This window comes from Pseudopodoces humilis, chromosome 7 (genome assembly GCF_049639895.1).
Source record: "Pseudopodoces humilis isolate 2021_Gansu_Grassland_sample_001 chromosome 7, ASM4963989v1, whole genome shotgun sequence".
NCBI lineage: Eukaryota > Metazoa > Chordata > Aves > Passeriformes > Paridae > Pseudopodoces > Pseudopodoces humilis.
In genome coordinates this window covers 38,247,260-38,272,788 of record NC_142206.1, presented here as the reverse complement: position 1 = coordinate 38,272,788, position 25,529 = coordinate 38,247,260, and the positions used below count along the sequence as shown (strand labels likewise).

Here is a 25,529-nt window from a genome sequence, read left to right as displayed (position 1 = left end):
TTATTTGTTAAGAAATTGTCTTTATTAGCTGTAGAGCAAGGGTAAGAAACTGTTTGCATAATCTTATAGAATAAGAAACATTGAAGTGATCTGTTAAAAATTATTTTAAAGTGTGATTAAACTGTTCATACTGTTTAGTTTTTTTCCAAAAAAGGCATGTGCTTAAGATTCATTTAATTGTATTATTAGTATCACATAATATTAATGTTATTAATCTGCAACAGTATTGATGTAAAATTTGCATTGCATTACTTATTGCTGATTATGATTGACATTCCTTTTTATAGATTCACCCTAGGAAGCAAAACATCTTTGGTTTTAGTTAACCAAGCATAAAAAGTACAGTAAGTGAAAACTGCATTAGAAAAATAAACCTGAACCCCCTATTTTTTTCTGGGTTTGGTGTTGGTGTTGCAGGTTAAAACACTCATTCCATTGTCCCACCTTTTCTAAACACTTTAATCAGTGTAAGAGATATGTTTCATTTTGTTTAATTACATATTTTGTTTCTATGGCAACTAGACAGAATCTAATCCATTTCTGTTCCTTCCTAAGCCTTTACATAGTGATTTTCTTTCACAGTATAGTAGCAAAAGATAATCCTCCTTTAGAGCTCTGAGTACTGTTCTTTCCAAATATCCTTTAATTAATATGCATTAGGATTAAATCCAGTTGTAGGTGTACTATAACTAAGAGAAACTGTGAAAAAAATCTAACAGGATCTAGACAGAAAATTCGAAACTACCATCAAGTAGCTTCAGCGTAAATTTACTGCCACCTGCAGGCAGGCTTTCACCATCGTGGATCTCGGGAGCAGGGGGATGAAGGGAAAGCAGATTTCATGTTCCAATTCTGGCCAATTGATTCAGATGTATTTTACCTATAGGAAAAGGAGAACCCATTAATGTTGACCTGTTTAATGATATATTAAATGATGAATTAATGAAATAATGAAATGAATGCCACTAATAATTCCCATTGTCCTACTCCTATAGCTTCTATTTGTGAAGACAGTTGTGATGTATGAAGATTTTCCTTCTGAACTGACACCACAACAAAGGACAAAAATTCCACTGCTGCTAACCACCTCTTGAACAGTGTTCTTTCTGTATTCTTCTATTTTTCAAAGAAATTACCATGTTCTAAAATTAAAGCCAGATTTTTAACAAAATCTAGCAAGTCAAATCTTACAAAACGTATGTCTGTGGTTAAAATATCTGTTCAAGGAAAATTTGGAGATTACTGCCTTATTAAATGGCCTGAGTCCTATACATATATATTCTTTCATACACAGAAACCAAACAAAGAGCAACATGGGCACTTGTAAAGCTTACAAATATCAAAGTTTAGTTACAAGTTCTATTTTGAAGCTATTACCATGTGGAATAACCTTAACTCACTAAATCATGCAGTATTTTCTCCTATCAGAAATGGATGCTGTCTCAAGCCAGTGCCTAGGGTAACTAGGGCTAAATTACTCATCACATTTTTTAAATGCTAGTGCTTAATACTTCATTTGTACATTTATTCCCTTTACCTACCCAATCTTTGTACTGCAGTAGGAATTTTTTCCTTTCAACACTGCATTCAGCACACCTAACCTCAGGTACTCTGCCTGTTAGTGAACCCTTCAGATCTTTTATGCAACCTCTGGGAAAGTTAAATTTCTAGAAGTGAGGTCTGTAGGGCTGCCAGCACACTGAAATAGGAGTCAGCTCAAAATATCGATTTTCAGCTTTCCAGGCTGCTAGTTTCAGAAACAAACAGTAATGAGTCTTAAATGGTGGACATCACGTCTGATCCATCAGGACCATTTTCCATGCAGAGAAACAAAAGCATATATAATGCCATACAAGTGCATTTAGGCTGGCATTTCCAGGAAATGTCAAGTTTACAGATTACATGCTGTGCTTTTGCTTCAATTGTAGATGGCAAATTCCATTCCAGAGGTAATATACTGGCTACCTGGTCTTAATTCCAGCAGCAACCATGCCTCTGCCTGGGAACAGCATAGTTAAGAACTTTCTTTGGAATGATCACAAGCCCTCAGAACAGAGCTTACTTTGCCACGTGTAAAAGGCTATGTGGACAGGTCTGTCATCTGTCAATCCCTTATCACTGATTGATAGAAAGGTTTGGTTTGAAATGGACCTTAAAGCATCCAAGTTCCATCCCCTCTGCCATGGGCAGGAACATGTTCCACTAGAAGGCTGCTCAAAGCCTCACATGGATTAAAGCACTAAAAATTTTAGCTATTTAAATGCAGTCTATTGGACACATGGCTTCTTTCTCCTTATCTCTCTCCCTTGTCCTCTAAAAAAGGGGGAGAGGGGTAAAAGGGCTGTTCTTTCCCACAGCAATAATTGAAGAATGTCTCCAGGAGATGGGAAGCTGTATTAGTACGTCTCTCTTCTGATACAAGTCTATGCCTATTTTTTTCTTTCTACTTAAAAAAAAAAAGAACAAAACCAAAAAAACGCTCACACAGAAAAAATTGAACCTATTGTTGGAAGGTAGCACAGGTTTTCAAAATGACTGAAAATTTCAGTAGTTAATCATCTCTTACCACTTGATGGGGGTGGTGAGCTACTTACACGGGCTTTGGCTTACAAATACAGAGTAAGATGTTCGTGGCCTATAAATAGCCTGTTTTTACAGTTTAAAAACAAACACACTACAACAAGGTGCCAAAATTAAAATGCATTTGGAAAGTTTAAGACCTGTTTATTATGAAATACCTAAGCTAAACTCCACATTATACTTACACGGTAAGTATCGTCAGGTTAAATCAATTGCATTCTAACTAAATATATCAGATACCTCATTGTGGGAAAGATGAGCAGATCAATTTGCTCTGTGTTTGGCAAAAGCTCAACTGCATCTCCACTGAAATGTAACTATTGATAGAGAAGCCTTTTGTACATATGTACAGAAAGTTATTTTTGTCACTCTTGTTCTTCACTTACTTACCTTTTCACATATTACAGAATTCCTTCCAGCACCTTACAGATCTAAATCCCATTTGTAGGTTAAAACAATGCTACCAAAGCTTGAAAAGTTCTAATGTAGTGGTGTAAAAGACAAAACAGATGGACAAGAGGCTAACAATATCTCTACTTCAAAGGACTAAAATCTGTGGAAGACACCTCTTACATTTTATGTTGGCTCAAGCAAAACATTAAGTGTTGAAATATAAAAAAGATACAAAGCATGTACAAATATAATTCACCTAAGCATGAAACAATTAACCAGTTATAAACAAAAACCAACCTCACAGCTCTCCCATCACATATGCAGAAATGGTGACATGTCAAAAACAAAATCCACAGCTCAGTTTCCTGTACTTCTAGTAATGCAACAAGTAGATTCCAGTTGTCTTGTCACTAATCCATACTGCTATGATTATTACCTCTCATGTTGATATGAATTACATTTATTCTGAATTAAGGAGCCACATTCACAAAGTGTCAGTCCAAACTGCCAGGCTCTATGAAGCAAAGTTTTGCTTTGTAGAATATCATATCAGAAAAAGCTGCAGGAATAATCAATTGCAGCTAGAGAGATGCAAACTACAAAAGAGATATGAGGAAAGGGGTGAATCACAAAAACTGTTTAGAGTACCCAGCATGGCCTAAATACAAATGATTTCAAGCATGTCAACAGTTAACAGTGTTTGTTTGATTTATAAATTTAACAGAATAAAGCTTCCATAAAAACTTCTGTAAAAGCTTGTAGAAACAAACAAAATCTATACATACAGACTGTCAAAAATCAAAAGAAAAAAGTGCAAGTCAAAAGATTTTTAAAAAAGCCTTTAGGCCTTTGGATTATTTAAAAATATTTCCCTCTGCCATTTGGTAGATCAACAATTCCAACAAGACTAGAAAACCAAAGAACAAAACATAAAAGATGTCCACTACCACAGATCATTTATTTATATACTAAGTTAAAAAATGCAAATATTTAATTACAAAAAGTTTATCAAACAACTGTATACATACAGTTCATATTCATGTTAAAAGCCAACACGTCAATTGATACTTTATGTACATTTGATTTATAATGTCATACAATTGTAGAAAAGCATTATTCAGCAGAAACTGATTTGGCATTTGGAAAGAACTTACCACCCTGCACTAGAAGAGATGATTAATTTATATGTTACAATAAAAATATTTATTTGCTGTGATCGTTTAAAGCAAATGGATGCTTTATTTTCTCCAAGAAGAAATCATCATAAGTGGAGATTAAAGTGCACATAACCAACGCGTTAACAATTCTTCAACAATCCCATCTATCATTCTAGATGCTTGAAGCACATCACATCAAGAATTTAGGACTTTTCTCTGTGGCTAAAAGAGCAAGACTTTAGAAGACACTCAGCTTCCTAAGCTGCATGAAAGACTTCTGGTGTACAATCAGATAAAACAGGGAACAGAAATTCTGAAAATAGTTTGATGAAAAACTCAGTGTAAATTCTCCCAGATATATGACTTCTGGGGAAATATTTTCCTTTCCTAACAAAAACCCATCGTACTTCATACAACTGTGGACCAGACATGCAGGCCATGCAAGAGCATTTAACCATCCCCCCAAGTCGTTCTTTGTGGGCTACATATAACACAGGTTGGAGCAACACTGTCTACCTTATGCATACATTTTGCTGGCAATCAAGAAAAAACATCACCAATGATTTGTCTGCTAATGAATAGGGTCCTACACTAGAAAAGTGCTCTTCAAAAACATAGTTCAAAATATTGGCTTTGTCTCATTACAAGCAACATAGTAAACCTTACAAAATATAACACAGTCGGTACTAGTAGAGCTGTTGAGGACAATAATTTAAATAAATCAGTACACTTTGGATAAAAGAATTCTTATGCATGTTACAATCTATTCAAAAGCAACAGCTGAGCAGGCTAAATTTACATTCACAAGTGAAGCATGACACAGCCACTGAAAATAAAGTGAGTTGCTGGTAATTATGGTTATTTTTTTCACACCAACTGGTCACCAATGGGAAAAGAATTATTTTTTCTTCATTTTACAAATATGCTAAGTTTTGAAGCATTATACTTGAAGAGCATACTTCATATCTTAGGCACTGGACCCAATTTAGAGGCAAAATGTCTGTTAACAGGATTTACCCTCCTCAGGTTTCTGAAGGCCGCCCATATGAAGCTTACATACAGCACGACCAACACACATTAGACACTGCTGTAAATACATAAAGAATACAAAACACCATTAAATACAGTTTTCACCCCATGGCACATCACACATGGCAATACCATTAGTTTCATATCCAGGGAGCAGTGGTCAGTTGTGGTTATGCTTTATTGAATATTTTCCTTTCTGTAGCTGAGAAATATACAGCTTAGACTTGCTTCCATCCGGTCTTTTAAACCAAACTTCATCATGGTTAATTGTTGTAATTATGGCACTACAGAAAATAAAGGAAGAAGGGTCAGGAGAAGAAAAACAAGAAGGATTTAGAAAGCTTATAAGCTAAAAATAACCTCAAAACTGCAGCTCTATTTCCACACAGTAAATGAAAATATGCATTAGTTGTAAAGGCTAGGCCCAAAAGATACTAGCACCACTCTAAGAGTAGAGTTTTAACAGAATTCCTTCCAACTACATGTGTCTTTAGTGAAGGTAGCTCATGTTTCAGCCACCCATTTTATTCTCTTACAAGAAAACCCTAACAGGTACAAATACTTTAATTGTTTAAAAGAACAGTCACACACAGAAAACACAACAATAAACTACCCGTAGTAAAAAAACAAGAAAAGCCTTGAAATTGCATTGAATATGAAGTACTTGAAAAAAAGTTGAACAACCTGAAGCCATGATTTAAAACAAAAAAGGTAATCAACTCTTACTCATTATACCAAGGCCATAACTGATTTACTGATTCACTGCTAAATAAGAAACTGAAAACTGATTTACTGATTCACTGCTAAATAAGCCCTGCTTTTAAGCTCCTTGTGGTAACCTTTAACACAAATTGTGAACAAAACTCCCACCCCATACCCCACAGAAAAAATATTTCAAGTAGATTGACGGGGAAAATAGAAAGCACAACACCAAACATTAAAGCAGTTATTAGAACAAAGGTCTATTGCATACTGAGTTTAACTTCCTCTAAGTCTCAGAAGTTGAGGGGGTCTTGAAAGCCCAGGAGAGCTCCACAGCATGATTGCCCTGTTAAACATCAGTTTTTGGCTTTTGTCAGGCACTGTATACTAAGGTCTTTACTTGGCCCAGTACAACTGCTGTGTTCTGCTAAATTAATCCAGAGTTTTTTTTTTTTAATTTCAGACAATCTGTAGTTTACTAAAATACCTTCCTGTTTCGGCCCTGAGCAAACACCAAAATCACCTAAATTTGTTCCTCCTCACCATATACAAGGAAGAAGAGAAACAGCCAGTTCTACAGTAAACTACTGACATATGAAATTAAAGTCAGTTTTCCTGAGTATATGTACATATTTAATCAACACTGGGCTTAGACTTATTTGTCCCATTCAGTAAAAGGTAAGATATACATTTAATTTTAAATACACTCAGACTTTTAGATTTTACAAATATTATCCATACAAAGAAAATACATTTATAGATCTTAAACATTCAACCAAATTTACACTCTAATATTTTGACTGTTCCAAGGTAGAACTTTTCTTAAAAGAAAATACCATAGGAAAGTTCCTCTCTTCTTTCAGAGCACTAATCAATGGAAAACAAAGATTATCTTCAATAGCATAAAGTGTTTTCCCATAATTAAGTATTTTTGGGTGGACCAACAGATCAAATTCTCAAAGCAACAAACTCTCAAGATAAAATTACTCAAACTAGCAAAAAAATTACTCAAAAGCTATCAAAAACTAGTAACAGCTTAAATTGTTAGAGAGATCCTAACTTGACTACCCTCAGTCAATTCCAGCTTTTACTAGCCTCTTTCACAAGTCAGCATGCAACTTTGGTAATGCCTGTCTTCCAAGGTATAATAGTAAATGTCAGAGGTGGCAGTATTTCCACATAGGCCTTACTCGGCAATGCCATCATCCTAGTTATTGCTTAACATGAATGTACAGAGCTGCATAAACTAAATAATCTTTACCTTGTAGGACATTCATCTTTCTTATCAATGCATATCGTCTGCCCTCGTCCATACCACTCGCCATCATAATAGAGTCTTCCTTCTTCAGATCTAGCACTATGTAGATGCTTTTCTAATTTGACAGGTGCTAAATTAAGTAACAAAACTGTTAGAAGAATAGACTTCTAATAATTATTCTAATAAATATTAAAGTGGTAAAAGAATATTGACTTCACAGAAATCAGTTGTGTGGTTATATACACTTTCATCGAGTTATTTACACAGAATACATATTTTTCCAACAGTAGTCTGTCTCTTAATAATTGCGTGAAAATTGGAAGCAATATATCTTTTTATTTCCAGTCAGATAATTAAAAGTTATATTTTCATTTTCAAATAGAAGCTATCCCCTACATGCCCCCTTGTCCCTTTTCCTCCTCACCTCCAAATATGTGATTTTACTTAGAAAGAACATGCTTCTCACTTCAGTGCCCAATATGAGTACCACTCCTTTCCCACAGCTCTGCTTTTTCAGGGTTGTGGCTTGTGGTCAATGTGAGCATCCTTTGAAATGCCCCTGTAAGGTCCAGATGCTCTCAGTTTTCTGCTTAATCTTGTGCAAACACTGGCATAGCTTGCTAATATGAATTGCTGCAAACCACTGTTAGAAGCCTGAACTTTTGTTGATAACTTTCTAGAATCTGTGTCAACAGAAACAACAGCAATCAAGCTATAGGTATCAGCACCTGAAAGAGGGGAAAGACAAAGGCCATATCTTCCAGCTACTTCATCCCATCCTCCATCACTACAGCAGTACTATAAAAAATACAATGTGCCTGGATGCAGTTTACATCATTGGACACAGCATTGGACAAGACAAGTCTTGTGAAACTAGACCACATTTACTTACGTTCTGGCTTTACCCTGTGTGGTCCCAGTGTAGCCATTGCCTTGAAACACAAAAGAAAATTAAAATTAGTCAGCAGACAGAGTCATTTTGTCTTAGCCACGAGCTTTAATTGTGAAGTAACATGCAGTAGTATTTGCTTTTATATTCAAGTATATACTTGCATTTACTTGCAAAAAAATACAATGAGAATTCTAAAATAAAAATGTTCAATGGTGATTCGGTAGCTAAATAAAAAAGCAAATTGAGGGTGAAAAAAAAATCACCTTCTTTATTAAGTTTTGATTTCAATAACTTAAGCTTTTCTAAATTAAATCCTCAAAATTGCTCTTATGTAATGCCGTCAAGAAAACACAAAATTACACTTAACTCATTCTGAAAACCAAAACGCTATATGAACAACATAATCTTTTAATTTATAAGCTCAGAAATGTTATTTCATACAAACTCCAGACCACACAATCTTGGAAAAAAAAAAGGCATTCGAGAGTTTTTAGGGGTTCATTTGTTTGCTTTTTGGGGATTTTTAAATTTCCAGAAAAGGCAAAACCCTAGAAGATCCTGGATTTGCTGCTATTCTTTAAAATTATGTTAAACTACAGAAAAGAACTCAAGGGAAAGATATTTTGTGTCTGTTCCTCTGATGCAACAGAAAGAGGAAAGTCAGACAAGTTCTCACATACAGGTCACATTTTACTTCTTGTTTAGGAAATAGGTACAGGGAAAAAAAACAGGATAGAAACTGACTCAGAGCCAACTCCCCACCAAGTTTTTGAATTCACCTAAGTGGTTTGCTATTCCCTAAGCTGGGATGCACCAGGATCCTAGGGGAAGCTTTCTGACTGCAGGTACAAGGCAAGGATAGCATTTCATTACACCAAGATCCTTCAACAGTCTTACAATGATCTAAAAAAGGCATTATGCAATTAAAAGCTGGATTTATTTTTTCAAATACATCAACTGACTAAACAAATTTCTCTTCCTATAATCCATAATTCTCTTTGTAATCTAAGAAAAACACATCTCATTTTTATGTAAAAAAAGTATAAGGAGAGGTCAAAGCACAGAAATCTTAAAATAAAAACTTTACTATATGAAAACATACCATATGAGATGTTATAAAACCTCATAAAGCAAAATCCTATCAGACTATCCTATCATAGTTTCTATCCAATTAGGCTAAACTATGAGAAAGCAGGTCCACTTAACTCAGGCTTTAGGCTCACTTTAACATGGAAAATTATAGACTCCCCATTTTAGAGATATCTTCTTACACCACTTTAATAGATTCCTCTGTATGATTTGGGTAGAATAAGAAGAAATAGCAATTACAGCTTGAAGTGAAAGGATTAACTGACTACTGAAGAAACAAAAATCTATTTAGTGTTTTGATCATGTAAGAAATCCAGTTACATATTTTTAAGTAACAAAAGGACTACACGTGAACCCAAAGAAATCCACAGGGACTGGCATTCATCCTTTCATTTTACCTTTCTTATTGTTGTCCAGTCTTCAAGTATATCAAGGTCTTGTAACATATAAACTATATAAGGGCGTGGAAATGTTAGGGAAAACTCTTTTAAAAGGAAATAATAAAAATACACTGATATTTGTAGAAAGATATTAATAGCTCTGTTGTGAAGATCTTTCACAAAAAGTGTACCAACATGAAGTAAAAGCTCAGTGCAAACACATCCATCTTTGAATTATGCAACCTAGAAGTGCATTTTAAGAATTATTAAGAGGTAAGAATAGTATGTAGATATTCAGACTATTGGAGTTCAACATAAGGGTAAGATAAACAGCTGAGACACAACCATTCCATTCCTAACAGTTCAAAAACTATTCTATTTGCAATAATTTAAATTACAATTAAAATTAATTGTAATTTCAATGTTCCACTGCAAAACAGCACCTACAGTAGTATCATCTTAAATAAAATCATTATTTTTACAGTATTCTGCATCATGTATCTTCAGAACAAAAGTATGGTCAGCACCACATAACTGAGTTATCAAATATCAAAAAAACAGGAGGTAGAAAGGCAAAGCCTCCTTCCTTAAGCTATCAACTGCAAAATAAAAAATGTGTATTAGAACAGCACATGAGCTTCAAATCAAAATTCCATATAGTACAGCTATTCCATTACAATCGTCTTCACTTTCTACTTCGTTTCTCCCCATTTCATCTCTGAAAAATAAGTTTAGCAAAAGGTGCTATGGATGTTAAAAAAAAAATCTAAAATGGAGAGCAAGATTAAACTTAAATTCCATTTCAAATTTTAGAAGTCTTAAAATACTTTCAAATTTGTTTTTCTCTAAAGAGCTAAAAATAACAAATCAAAAGCTGTGTAAAATTTCTAGGTATTTGCTTTGCACAAATCTGACAAGTTCACAACTGTTTCTAAACTACAGTCAAAACGAACAAATTCATTTACTTCACAACTGAAAGGATTTTTAGCTTTATAAACTGTCTGAAATTGCTGAGATTCTATACCTAATACTATATTAGTATTTTTGGTTTGGAATATACTCTAAAATGGCAAGGTAACTCAAAATCCACGGAATCCAATGCTATTTATATGGTTAGTTGGTGAAGTTCGTGGCCTAATTTGATTCTGCTTTTGCCTTGTACCTCTATTTTTCTTTAAGAGCTAGAAAAACCAACTTTTAGAAACATTTTCTACATAAAACTAGTAGCTAGGTAAGAGAATCTTAATTTCAATATTCATGATGGGATGAATGTGTCAACATGGCTTTTCTAATCTGAATAGACTAATGTCTGTCATGCAAAAAACAGTTTTGATAATGCATAATCATTTCAACTTGATCTTAATGACATATGTAATAAAGTTAGCTATAAAACTGCAAGCACTACTAGAAAGAACAATGATTTCAGTAAAAGGATATCTGATACAACGACAGGTTTCTTCTTATCTGGGCTAAATGGATCCTTCCTTTTCTTCCTGGACTGGAGCTCATCATTCCATAATTCTGAAAAGATATAATAAGAATATGCTATGAATCAGAAACATTTTCATGTTTAGCTCTTTTTATAGGAGAAAACATTGTGCAAAAATGAAAATTAATATTTTCTGGTGAGATGCTGTTTCTAAACAGAACAAAGGTGTTATAAGATTATGTACATAGATTAATACTCTCAAAGACACAAGGGATGCTGACAACTATTAAACAGAAGTTGAAGTTTAAATTCAACCCCTGCCTAAAGTCTACAGCTGAACAGAATTCCAACAGATAATCTAAAACTCACGAGAAGTACTAAGTGTATAGTAAACTAATCAGTAGCCAGCAGAAGATAAAAACAAATTTAAAAAACTGAATTTCCATCTACCTGAGGTAATGTCAATGCTATGTCTGTCTTCTTCAAGTCTTCTAATCTTCTCTTCTAGTTCACTTTGTACAGTATCATACAAGAGAAGCTTCTCACTCTATAAAAGCAAGATTACAGATTTTTACATTATTGAGTTCAATAATCTAAATATTGACAATTTAAGGTATCAGTGGAAGGAACATAAGAACAGCTTTTTCAGAAGTCACAAAGCATATGACATCTCTATCCACTTTCTTAGCATGAGATCCTAGCTCCTTAAAGACAGCACGCTCACTTAACACAAGTGAAAATATAATTACAGATTCATCAACTACTGGTACCAAGAGTAATTAAGAGCATGCAGCTAGCTCTCCAGAATAACTTTGCATTTTGACACAAATACAGTACTTTTCTTCTGGATAGAAAATATTTATTCACAATGGGTAATTGTAAACTATGCCACCTTTTATTACAAATCACAAAAGCTAATGTTTTCATGGGAAACTTTTTTATAAAACTACCTCCTATACTAAATTACACAGTATCTATATAGATCAGTTACTCTTAGCATCAAAACCCACTAAATTCTCTAAAAGAGTAATCTGGAATTAAGCTGAGTTTCAAGCCTTAAGGAAATAGCTTTACTGCTCTTTCATAAGCTTGCATATTTCCAAAACTATGAGTAGAAAATACAGCAAATTGTTTGATTTTAACATTCATTTTCAGTGAGCAATGTCTTCAACAACTCTGGAAAACAGAGAGCTTGGACTTACTGAAAAAGTAGGGTAAGCAGCCCAAGTCAATGCATCCAGCTATCTGCTCCCATGTCTCTGTCAGAAGCTGCAGTTCCCTACAGCCAAATGAGCAGATGTCTGCACCTCAACTGCTCTTGCCCACAGCACAGTAACAAAAAATTCCCTTTAACCATGTTCAAGCTAGTTTGCTGGAGTGAAGCAAATTGGTTGGAATGGACAAAGAACGCTATTCCACAAAATGATTGTCATGCTTACCATTCCCTCTAGCTACAAAGTATTCAAATTCTAAAGACCTCCATTCACATATTTTTCAACCCCTCATTATAAAAAAACATTTCCCAGGTGAATTTAAAAGGCAGAAGCCTTTTTACATATATCTGAAGTGACAATTGAGTGTTATCTGTTCTGAGACCATTTTAAAATTAAATAGTGTTTGTGTTTAGACATGTGTTCTGCTTCAGATACCTGGTAACAAATAAGGTGTGAAAAGCTATTACAGGCATCAGAGGCATTCTTGCTGAATGGTTATACTCCAGAGCAACAGTAATTCTACAAGCAGAATTTCTGACTTACTAGAGCTTTTTCCCCCAAGAGACTTGTATTGGATGGTGATTCTGAATGTTTCACATAACAGCAAAACAAGGGACAAAGACCACCTTAAAGAGGAATAATACAAAGCCAAAGCAAATCATTCAATCATGGATAAGAGACCTTGCAAGTCTTACAAGATTCTGTCCAGCCTCAGGAGCATTCACAGCAGCAAAGGCAGCCAGTAATGAGGCATCTTTTGTAATACCTAATTCTTTCCCATGGCATCAAGAAAATGGAAAGCTTTTCAAAAGCATACATGCACATTCTTGCTTTATTGGTACAGTAGGAACCAGGAATTCAGGAATATGGTGAATCACCCAGAAAACCTTTAAGCAACTGTAAGGTGGTTGAGGAGAACTGTGATGAAAACCTCAGGATCTAAGCAGCTATGCTCAGGATTGGATATACATGTACTTGAGTGTTTGTACTACAGTATCCAGTATTTAGATACATGAACAGGAATCTTTATATTCAAGGAGAGAAACATATTTTTCTCATAACTGTTTTTGAAATGACAACTCTATCAGTAGCTGTCTAATGCTAATTTCAAAAAGACTTCTTTGGTTTTGTTATTAAAATGTAAGACATTTCTTGCTAAAATTATGTCAGATATTTTGGTTACTTTCTTGGTAATCTTTTTATGAAAAAGGTAAAAAAAAAAAATCATGTGGGAGTCTATTAATAAGAACTTGATAATGAAAAATAAGAAGCCTTAGCGATAGATAGATAGATAGATAGATAGATAGATAGATAGATATGTAAAGTCAAACTAATAAAAACTCTTCAACATTTTCATTAACAACTCAGACAGAGGACTCAAAGGAGTACTAAGTAAATTTGCCAACACTGGGAGGGGCTGCTGACTCCCTCAAGGTCAGAGAGGCCCTGCAGAGACTGACAAATGACAGGGCTGAGCAATTGCCAACCAAATGAAGTTAAAAAAGAACAAGTGCTGGATTCTGCATCTGGGACAGGGCAATCCTGGATGTATAGACTGGGGAATGAGCGGCTGGAGAGAACCTAGGGGGTCCTGGATGACAGAAAGCTGAATCTGAGCCAGCAGTGCCCTGGCAGCCAGGATGCATCAGTGTCCTGGGGTGTATCAGGCACAGCATGGCCAGCCAGGCAAGGGAGGGGATTGTCCTGCTCTGCTCTACACTGGGGCAGCCTCAGCTCGAGTGCTGGGGCAGTTTTGGGCACCACAAGTTAAGAAAGCTATTAAGCTACTACAGAGTGTCCAGAGGAGGGCCAGAAGGATGGTGAAAGCTCTGGAGGGGAAGCCGTATAAGGAGCAGCTGAGGTCACTTGGTCTCTTCAGCCTGGAGGGGACTGAAGGGAGATCTCATCCTGGTCTTCAATATCCTCAGAATGATAGATACCAAGCAGAAGGGCAGAAACCAATCTCATTACTCTCGTGACCAGAGATAGAATTTGAGGAAAAGCCATGAAGCTGAGCCAGGGGAGGTTTAGGTTGGGTATCGCGAGAAGGTTCTTCACCCAGAGGGTGGTTGAGCACTGGAACAGGCTCCCCAAAAAAGTAGTCCCAGCTTGTCTGAGTTCAAGAAATGTTTGGACAGCACTCCTAGGCAAGTGGTTTGATTCTTGTGTGTCCTGCACAGGGCCAGGAATTGGACTAGATAATCTTGACAGGTCCTTTCTAACTCAGCACATTCTATGATTCTAGTTTTTAGCTTTGAATAACTTCTTGCATGGGCTTAAATATTACACAGCAATTGCATTCAAATAGCAAATAACTGGAAAAGCATGACAAACAGTAGTTACATGATATTAGCTATCAAAATTAAACAGCTGGCACAACCTCACAGTGCTGTCGAGAGGCTTGAATTTCACATTCATATTTGTTCTTCACAGATTCCAGACAAAGCTCTCTATAGATACCTGCAATCAGACAAATTATAGCAATATTACTTTCTTCAGCAAATATCCAGCTTCAGAATTCTATTTTAAGATTGCCTCCACATGCACACAGTGGAAAATACAGATGTACTGTATTAGGCACTTAGAGTGGCTGGCTGCTTTAAAGAATAAAAATAAGAACAAGTAAATCCTTAATTCTGAAGATCTGAGGAAAACTAAATGTTATTTTAACTCCCTCTCCTGTCAATCAATAAATTACACCAGTGGTCACACTAACTTTAGAAAATATGTCTGTTTCATATTTCTCATCAAACTATCCTGAACATTATCAGTTTTCAAATTTAAACACTGAATGGCTGCTTCTGTTTTCTAATTAGCGTTTAAAATAAAGTTTTGGGGTTTTAAAACAGCTAGAAAAATAACTGAAATAAAAAGGTTTTATAAATTAACATTTGGAGTAAGACTTACTTTATAATGCATGACCTTAATAAATTACATTAATTAACAAAACTGCTCCATTCTTAAAACAGTCACCTTGTGATAAAGGGTACCACTTCAAAGTATTAGGAGCATTTTTAGACATTTCTGGAAATGTGTCCACTAAGCAGCTGGAAAAAACTGAGAGGTATCTGAAATGTAATATCTGGCAACCATCCATAGAACTCGATTTAATATATTCAAAGCACTCAACAGAAAACATTTATATTGCTTCAGATTAGAAACTTGAAGAGTTACATTTGCGTACACAGTGGTGGTGTCTTGCAACTGAAAAACTTTCAAAACCGACTTCCCTTATAATTCAACTTACTAGAAATGAGCACAGTACTAGAGGAACAAAACTACTAACAGCAATCCCTCTGAAAAACAAACCAAGTATTGCATCAATCAAGTTTCCACAGTGAAGCTATTCTAGAATTCAAAATGTTCTTTTCTTACATTGCTATGTTATGCTGGCTTTTATTTTCTTAATATTTATGGCTGACTGGCATATTTAGGTCACTGTTTATTTGCCTGAAATTGAAAAATATAGGTATGAACTGTTCTAGAAGAAACAGCTGTTTTTCTGACTTGCTGTAACAGTCAAGATTCACATTTTGTGTGAATAGAGCCTTAGAGAGCTGAGGAGCACAAGTTTCTTTTCTAAAACAGATGCAATTATATCCAAAGTTTAGCTAAATATAGTTTAGTTTGGGGGTTTTGTCACCACTTCCTCCCCTTTCTCAGGTAACAGCAGGTCCTTGCAGGTTACCTGCTGGATCTCAAGTCCGGCTATTACCCACTTCTGTCAAGGCTCTCAAACTGTAAGAGCAAATAAGCCAGTTCTGCAGTCTCTTGCTTTCTCTGGAATAATTTTATCAAGGTCATTCAGTTGGGGACAAATGGAAAAAAACTATTTTATATTCTCAGCTTCAAGGAAACTGCTGTTTTTAAGCTGGGGGTTTTTTTTACGTTGAAAAATGGCTCTTCAATGGTGCTGAAGACCAATCAGGAGAATGTGTAATATGCTGCATATCCCATACCCACCTACATGAAAGCACTGATGGGCAGCCACATTTAAAACTGAAAATTAAAAGCCTGGATTAAGGTTGCTTCTATACCAAACCTTTTGCAAATTCAACTGAGATCCTCCTGCAAAGCCTAAGTGGGCTACTTAGGGCTAGTCATATAAATTTGGGCTAAGAACTTTAAACCCAGAAATGCTGGGTCAGCAGCTGAGAAAAAGCATTAGAAATAAGACCTGGAGGGAGAGAAATGCAACGGATCAAAAGATTTCAAATTCTCAAAGTCAGAAGTACCAATGAAGACATACTGGGTAGTACCGAAACAGCACTAGTATTACAGAAAGTATAAGGTGGTTTGGCATTTTTCAGTTAGCCTGCACCATGTTTCTGCTAAATTTCTCAGGAAAGACACTGGTACAGCTTCTCTGGCTACAGAGATCACAGATGTCTGTCTTTTGGCTCTCTGACAGCCTGTGTTAGGTAATCCTTAGACAGCTGAATCCTCCTAGGGGAATCAAGCTGTAACATTAAACGAATTTACAATAGCAAAGTATAGTCTTCCTATAATATTAGCATTTCATATGATTATACAGTTGTATATAAGAAGATAAATGTTCTTGCCTTCTTCTATGAGCACAAAAACCTGTATAAACATTGGTTTTAATAACTAAAATTCAGCTTAGGGAAAAGCACCAAGAACAAGAGGTTTTTCCTCCTTCCCTAGACAGAACAGAAGGATAGGAGCAGAGTAGAAGAGAGACAGACTAAAATGGCAGGAAAAAATGTCAACATATTAGATAGCAAGCATTTCATGACATAGCACCTACATATCTCTTCAAAAGTGACCATTGTGTACACTTGATCCCAAACCTTCTGACTAAAAAAATTCAGTTTTTACTCAGTAATTTTGTTCCTGCTACACAAAGGCAAGTATTAAATGAAACATAAAAAAAAAAAAAAAAAGACGTATTTTTAGTGTGGTATTATCAGGCCACTTATGCAAGGAGGTAAGCAACATATTAATTTTATACTTCATATTTAAAATTATGCTGCAGTATTTCTAACTTTAAAACACAATCCTTCTTCAATTCTAAAGAAAACAGTAGATTGACCTTAAAATGCATAGCAAGTTCCTACTTTGAAACAGCAATACTCATTTTACATGCCTACCTGCCACCTTGGTTCGGATTTGCATATTTTCTTGTAAAGCTGCCAATGGTTCTAAATATTCAGGTGCTTTTCCAGCTATGACCTCTTGTAGCTTTGCATCCACTTGGCTTAATCTTTCTTTGTAAAGTCTTAAAATAACAGAAATAAAAGTAGATATTTTATTTAAAATAAAACACAAGTTAGAAGAAATATTCTTAAAATAACTATTTGTCATCTCTTTGTTAATGCTATGGAACACTGAAACAAAATGAGGATTTGCTCATTTGAATTTTCCAATACATATTTTCTTTTTGAACAACACTATCCATGTCTACTCTGAAAAGCAAATGCAAACAATCAGAAGTGCAGAAAGGATAAAATTAAATGTATCTCCATCTCTAAGGAAGAAAAAAATATTGCACATCTGTTAATAATAGGACATGAATCAACATGGAAGAGGAGATGAAAAGGTAGTACAATATGTAAGAACAAACTGGGTTATTTCATGAGAGAGAAAGATAGACAGTTTGTGGACAGAAATGATCATTCACATTTGGGTTCACCTATCTGCTCCCATACTACCATACACCAAGGAAAAAGAGATGCAAGTGCTTAATGAAGCAACCCTCAATTCAACTCCTGTGAAAATCTACATGTTGTGTACTATTATAAATATCATGAGATAATTTCTGATACACTACATTCCTGCCAAAAGGAAGTGTAATTAAAATATTTTTATTTTACCTGAAATTCAGTCATCCCATAAAAGCTGATATTTTCTGGCAGACAATGAAAAAAATCTGCTTGCACTCTGAAGAATTTAATATAATATCAATTATAAACATTTCAATCTCAATAAAGCTCCACTTACTTGTAACTGTTAGTGTCCCATGTTAGAATCATCAATATAACTAACTTTTCCTGTTCTCATTTTGCACCCAGCAATCAAAAGGTGAAAAAATAAAGCAAACATGTACAAACTCTAAGTGTTACAAACACATCAGTTGTTATCTATTTACATAGACATAACAGATGTCCTTGGGACAAGGATGCTGCTTTTTACTTAAACTGCATAGGTTAAGTAATTAATTAGACAAAATAAAGTTCATGTATGTTGATATATGAAGACCTCTTTGAGAAATAAATGCCTCTTCACCTTGCCACCAGGATCAAGTATTACTAAGCTATTACATTATGCAGCTGATCAAACCCCAGTTTGCTGGGCTTAACCCCTGATGAGCACACTCTGCACAAGGTGGTTAACACAGAGCTACAGCAGAATTATTTAGCCAGACCATAAACCTGGGTGCACAGTGCACCTGAGTCAGTCACTAACTTTTGGTTACCAAGTGCACCAAGTGCCAGCTACATAAGAGCAAGTAGTATGGACTGGTGCTGTCAGCACCTGGTACCATGCAGCAGCTGATGGACTACAACTATTTATCTAGTACTTTCAAACAGTGATTTTTCTAAAATTAATAAATGCTATCAAACCACTATAAATGCTACTTATCTCAAAATGTCCAAATTCAGTTTCCCTGAAACCGATGAGGAAGCAGATCCAACTATTACACCATCTCTGCTGTTAGTTGTGATAAAAATCCTATTGTTTATGCATTTTTTTTCTACTTTCCCAATGTCATTATTCTCTTCACAGCTGCTTCTCCCTATAATCCCTCTTCCATGACTCTAATGCTCCATTTCTGGTATTCCCACCACCACTGTTCTTCCAGCCTACACAAATACCTCAATCTCTCAACTAACCAATGTGTCTCTACAACACCTTCCTCCATATACCACAGCCTTACCATTTCTCCAACACCATTTGTAAGCCCTAAGCCCCCTAAAGAATTTGTTCCTTCCTCTCAAGAACACCCTTCTCTCACATTCTCTCCTTAAAGATCTGTTTCCACAAATTGTTTTCAGTCATCCAAGCTGCTGAACAGATGGAAGAGTAACACTGAACTCAAAAGCTGACAGTTTTCCAAATGCCAAACCAATCAGTACCAACTGATCATCACCAACAGCATCAGTTGGCTGCATTTCCCAGGTTTTTCCAGGCTCAGCCCAAAGAACACCAGGACAGTCTTCTCTAGACACTGCAGCAAGGAATTTCTTGTTGGGCAATTTTTTCCAGACCCTATTATTTCCAGATCTCACAGTGTCCTGTTATGCAAAGTTATAGGTCTCAGTTCTGTAGCAGAAAGAACTATTTCACAATATAAATATGCATCTGAACCATATTAACAACTGACTAAGTTATCAATTAAAGCATATGCCCAAGAACAGACCAGGTCTTCTCAAGTTTTACTTACCAAGTATCTTATTAAGTTAGCTACCAAAATGTCACCAATTTAAACTTGAACAGGCGTATCTAACTTGCAGTTAAAATAAATTAACTTCACATACACTGCTGGAGCTTGTCCAAAGAAGGACAATGAAGCTGGTGAAGGGCTTGGAGCACAAGTCCTGTGAGCAGTACTGAGGGAGCTGGGGTTTAGCCTGGGGAAAAGGAGGCTCAAGGGAGATTTTACTGCTCTCTACAGTGACCTGAAAGAAGTTTGTAACGAGGTGAGGGTCAGCCTGTTCTACCTGGTAACAAGAGGCAGAACTAGAGGAAACTGTTACACCAGGGGAGGCTGAGACTGGATATTAGAAAAAATTTCTTTGCTGAAAGAATGTTCAAGCATTGGAACAGGCTTCCCAAAGAAATGGTGGAATCCCTGAAAGTGTTAAAAAATATGCACAAATGTGGTGCTTAGAGACATGGTTTAATAGTGGACATGGCACTGTTAGGTAAATGGCTGGACTTCATGATCTCAGAGGTCTTTTCCAACCTTAATGATTCTATGATACAAATGACAGGCTGTAATACAAATAACAATCACTTTTCAATAACTGTGGCTATTAAGTTTATCTCTTGAGTAAGTTTTTACTATCTACTTATGTAGGTAACATGGCAGACTGAGAGATAACAGTATTTTATCTTGTACTGGTACCAGGTTTGCAGTAATTACAAGAAACTTTCATTAGTACCAAATATAAAAAAATACTGCTAAAAAAAAAGCCCAACCTAATTCCTTACTTAGCAAAGACAATGCACTTAGGTCTGTCCCACATATATAAAAGTATGACAATGATATTGAATGAATAAGTAATTAAACAAAATCTCAAATTTCCCTGAATTCCTTGGTTCTACTAGGGAGTTTGATGCAACAGAACCAGATTAGCCCTTCACAGGAACAACATTTCAAAATCATCCTTACAGTGAAACAAAAAATACATGAATACATGTAGAAGCATTCTACAGCAACTGCCTGCAAGTAACTTCAGATTTTGCAGTCCTTACTCTTCTCCAAAAGTAGCATCCACATATATGAAAGACAAGAAACACCAGCTGCACACAATATTTTCACGGAAAGGATCCTCAAATGAGGCATTTGAAACATTAAAATACTTACTGATCTTTAAGGTCTGTAAATTGCTTTTCAAGATTGGACATTTCATCTAAACATTCCATTCTTCTTCTTTCACAGTCCTCATCATCCATTTCTAAGAATAAAAAAAAATTATCAATGTAATTTGCAACCAAATAAACTGGATATGTTTGTAGTGAATGCAGAAGGGAATCCAAATTATAGCCATGAACAGTTTCTCTCTTATATTATTATTCTCATATAGCAGAATATGAGAAATCACTTGGCATATAAGCTACAAAGTACGAAACCTGGATCTAATTCTAGAATAAATTCCATAAACAGAAATTCTTCTTCCTCAAAACAGGAAACAACAGCATTGTAAGACCTCAAGAGGGTAATTTAATGACTGAAATACAAAGAATACATAAGAATGCATGAAACAGAAAAACTAAGCAATGTATATCATACCAAATGAAAGATACCATTAAGCATGAGCAGTTATAAGCCACCACTGAAAATTCAAGTGTATCCTGGGTTAGTACAAACAAAAGCAACCCCTGGAACACAAGCATAGTTCAGTGCTACATTTGTCATACAAAATTCAAGATTTCTTTTATTAATATTCTTTAAAGAAAAAGTAACATATAATTTTGAAACAAGTTTCATCCTATCCAGTTGGAAGAGTTAATTGAAGTTGAAATATTAACGTAAAAATATTTGCAGTTCATTTTAATGACCATTTGAAATTACTCTAATGAAACATTTCTTAACCTGAAAAGTCTAGAACACTGCGTACACTTGACTTTATATGCTTTTATGCAACAAGAGTAGTAAATGTTAAACTCTTCTCACAGATTTTATTTCAATTTCTATTCCTGATTTTTTTTCATAATTTACCTAGGGAAGATAAAGCAACATAAATACACAATTTTTTGCCAAAACTTTTAACACCGCCATTAACACATCCAGTGTCACTAAAATCAGTTGTTACCTCCATTGGTCTTTCCTAGACTAGAAAACTGAGAAACTAAGATACAAAATTCTTGACTCTTTCCCAACCTTCTCAGAAAAAAAAAAAGAAAAAAGGGCTTTGTTAAGCCATATTCAAAAGTCAGATAAGTGAAACTGCTTTATAACAGCAGTGTCTGCAGGAATTAGCCCTCTACAGTTACACTGCAGCTGACCATTATCAACCAGCAGCAGGCATGCAGAAGGGATGGCCATGCACTCAGACTGGTGTGAACAAGCCAGATGCTTGACAGAAAGCACTGTCCTAAGGAGCCCTTACTTATATAAGCAGTTACATTGGCAAGAAAAATCCTACCTCCTGACAGAGAGGCAAAGTAGGATCCTGAACCCAGCAAAGATCACTCTTTTAGGCTATAAACAACTCTGCGCTTCCTGCTTCTTCCTCACATTTTTCCAACAAACATATTTAACTGCTTCAAGCTGTCTCCTACACCAACTAGAGAATGCAGCATGCAATTCTTCATTCTTACTGTTTTGCAAAACAGCATGGCAATTAGTAAAGCTGATGAGGCGAAAGGAGTAGCTTCAGGACCACTAGCTACTTGGAAGGATCTGATTAAATCAATTTGTCTACTCAGACCTCTCTGCACTTAACTTCTTCCTGAAATCATCACAAGCTTTTAAGACTAAAAACTGTACTAACCTTCTCTGCCTGGATATGAAAACCAACAGTCAGCAAAGCAATACCAATCAGTATTACAAAGGCAACTATGAGTCCAAATTAAAGATCTAGTGAAGTCCGTCACATTAATGTCAGAACAATCAAAAAGGACAGTGCACAAAGTTTAAAAACACAATATAACCTGAAGTATTTGAAAGCAGAGAAAGAAAATTTGAAGACAGAACTTGGAAAAAATACAATGAATGGGGAGGGTGGGGGAAGAGCATATCAGGCTGTTAAGAGATACTATTTATATTAAAATATTGCTCTCAAAAGCAAGGCAGAACCATAATCCCAGAATAAGGCTGAAAATCCTATTAAAGAACAGTTTTATTTGACTGTTTGATACAACATCCAAGCCAAAATAGATTTAGCAACTTCTAATTTGGCCAGATTTAAGGAATGTGGCAGTCATATTACTCAGTTGTCAGAAGCATTTCTGTGCTACAAAAATAAATTTTCTTTAAAATGTGAAGGCACCTCCCAGGGAAACCAAACAGGAACACTGGGATAGCCACAACTTTTCCCCTTTATTCTCCAACACGTTTCAAATGTGTTCTGCTATACTTTTGATTCTAAGTATGTTTTAGTAAGGAGTTCACTCATAAGCTTTTCTTAAATCAACATGGATTTTATTGTTTGCATATGTTTATGGAGTACAAAGCAAAGAAAACTAGAACTGTAATCCTGGCTGAGGATCAGAGCACACCCACTGTTGGAGGGGAAAGGGACTGCATCTTACATTTTAAACCTGCATTGAAAGGAAATTGCTATGCATTGGCATCTGAGGGTGCAGCTGACTTCCTTGCAGATAAAGAAATAACACACAGCTCTCTCCAATCTCCTCTCAACTACAAATACTCTCAAAAATCTTTGACTTTCTGCCTAGAAGTCTTAATTCTACCTATAATTTATACTAAATGTCAACTCACATGCCAAGTTGCCCTTCAATTGTTTCATTTTTAGTCTTCCTCCAGTAAGATACACAAAACGATGAAGATTTTCAGAGCCCTGAAATAGCTTTAATTCCCCACTTAAAGAATTTCTTCCTCATGGCCTTAACACACTATGGAATATGCATTGCTGAAAAAGTAAAATGTTGTAAGTTTAAATCTCATAGCCTTCCAATTGAAAATTTACATCACAGGAGGTGGAAGATTGCCCATTTCATATTAAAACAGTTGCCGATAGGCCCATCTTGTCTCAAAACTTCAGAGTTTTTATACAGTGTCATACTCCAAAAAGTACAAAAAAGTGTACAAAAACCACTTGCAAAATCACAGTTGTTTTTTCCTACTATACTCAAGCAGTCCAACACAGTAATTAGGGCAACCTGGTTTAAAGATAAAAAAATCCACACAGCACCTAAAATAGCTTTTTTTAATAAGCTGTGACCCATATAAAGTGCTTTAAAAATTGGCCAAATTCTCCTCTGGGATAGTGAACATAATTTATCCCTAACAAATTATTCTATATCTCATCCAATAAAACACCTGTATTAAATACGTAACATCAAAATGAACAGGATAGAAAGAGTGCCAGCTCTCAAGGACGAATCACGCTTCCTCTAACAGCACCTTTTGTATTCTCAGGCATCTACTAGAGACAGAAAAAAAACCAAAACGGTGAATGCAAGCAAAGCAAATGAAAAATTTAACCAAAAAAAAAGATTCATTACTAATTTCAATTGAGACCTTCTTCTTGGGTTGATAATTATTTTAAGTCCGTAGAAACAATATGCTTCTAAGGAATATGTCCATATTGGTCAAGACATTGAGACAAGCATGTAATTTTCTGTAATCATCATCCTTTAAGTACTCCCTTAAAAGCATTTCTCTGTGGAATGCGATAAAAATTATCTGGAGAGCTTCTTGTATTGTTTTAAAGAAACACGAACAGACTACATCACTTAAAACACACTTACTCCTTCCTAATCCCAGACTCTCAGGCACATAGTGTGATTCTCAGGGTGTCCTGTGCAGTCAGGAGTTGATCTCAATGACCCTTCTGGGTCCCTTCCAATTCAGCATATTATAGTTTTAATTTGGTGATATAGGGGCCTCAGCACTAAATCACTTAAGCTGCCAGAACCACATGTCAGGACTAGGGCTAGTCCTGGTCCGCATCTATATCAGGACTTTTCTCAACTCACTAACCCTGCCCCACCTTCCTTTCCATCCACTGTCTTGCATCACATCACTAGTCAAATAAGGCATCACAAACTCCTACCAGTTATCACCTGGAAGTATGTTTTAAGACCAAAGACAGAAAGTAGTAATCACAAGGAAAGTCTGAACAGATAGTAATAACCTTCTTAATAACACAGTGTAAATTAAGCATAGAAAAAGTAATCCTTTGAAAGTTAGATTTCAGCTACTAATGTAATTCAAAATCTACAGTCCATAGGGAAACTTTGGAAAAAAGAAAGGACCTTCAACTGACCAGAGGTTGAAGTGATTTGCAAAAGAGGCCAGTGGTATCGATAGGGCTTTCAATATCCCCTCAAAGACAAAGGCCCTCAAAGGTCTTAAAACACCTAGTTGAAATTCATGAGCTTGCATGGAAATACGTACTTATATGTACGTACACACGTGGTCATGTATGCAGACGTATATGCCGTATATGCCAAGCCTTTAAGTGGAGACCTCAGCGAGGAGCCCCTCGGCGAGGATGCACTCAAGCCCAGCAAGGAACAAGCCAGGGCTCACCCACGGAGCGGAGCAGCGCGGCCCAGGCCGCCATGGCCGGGCGCCAGCCTGCTCCGGAGCCGCCGGCTCGGGGCTCAGCGGGGCTCCCTGCCCATGCGCCCCGCCCCGTTCCTGCGCCCTGGCCGCCGGCCCGGAGACGAGCCGCTGAGCCGAAGCAAAGGCTGGGCCGGGGCGGGGTGACCGGGGGGAGGGGAAGGGGGGACACCGACAGCCGCCAGAGACGGGACGGAATCGGTGTGCCCCCGGGGCAGCGCCGAGAGCTGAGGAAGCCGCCTTGCGGGCGGCTGCCGTACCTGAGCTGTCGCCCTCCTCGGAGACGGACGAGCTCTCGGTCTCCTCCTCCTCAGAGCTGCTGCCCTCGTTCTCTCCGTAGTCCACCTCCATCTCATCGTGATTATTCTCCTTCTTTTCCCGGGAATGGACCGGCATCGTCTCCGCCGCTGCTGTGGAGCCCCGAGCCCGCCCTTCCCGCCGCCGCTCCGCCACCACCGGCCGCTCC

The 25,529-nt window shown here is 36.4% G+C and overlaps 1 protein-coding gene across 2 annotated transcripts; it reads right to left on the bottom strand.

The window, feature by feature from the left end:
* Positions 1–25,529, bottom strand: BRMS1L (BRMS1 like transcriptional repressor). 2 transcript variants are annotated; one of them, XR_015772977.1, is made up of 11 exons: positions 25,324–25,529; positions 20,675–20,765; positions 17,235–17,362; positions 14,504–14,583; positions 11,360–11,456; positions 10,918–11,001; positions 9,499–9,563; positions 8,012–8,051; positions 7,123–7,249; positions 3,271–5,443; positions 1–880 (listed from the first exon to the last, which is right to left on the bottom strand). XR_015772977.1 is itself a non-coding variant. In XM_014250040.2 (11 exons), exons 1-10 carry the CDS (start codon positions 25,457–25,459, stop codon positions 5,320–5,322), a joined length of 972 nt encoding a protein of 323 aa, XP_014105515.1. In that variant the 5' UTR covers positions 25,460–25,529; the 3' UTR covers positions 1–880; positions 5,292–5,319. The 2 variants fall into 2 exon arrangements, 1 of the variants encoding a protein (XP_014105515.1); XM_014250040.2 differs by having other exon boundaries at positions 5,292–5,443.

Coding starts and splice junctions, on each gene's coding strand:
- BRMS1L (XM_014250040.2), bottom strand. CDS start 25,459: ATGCCGGTCCATTCCCGGGAAAAGAAGGAGAATAATCACGATGAGATG. Junction 11,002..11,359: donor TAGCATTGACATTACCTCAG/GTAGATGGAAAT, acceptor ATATCTTTTCAG/AATTATGGAATGATGAGCTC. Junction 9,564..10,917: donor GAAACCTGTCGTTGTATCAG/ATATCCTTTTAC, acceptor TAACATTTCCAC/GCCCTTATATAGTTTATATG.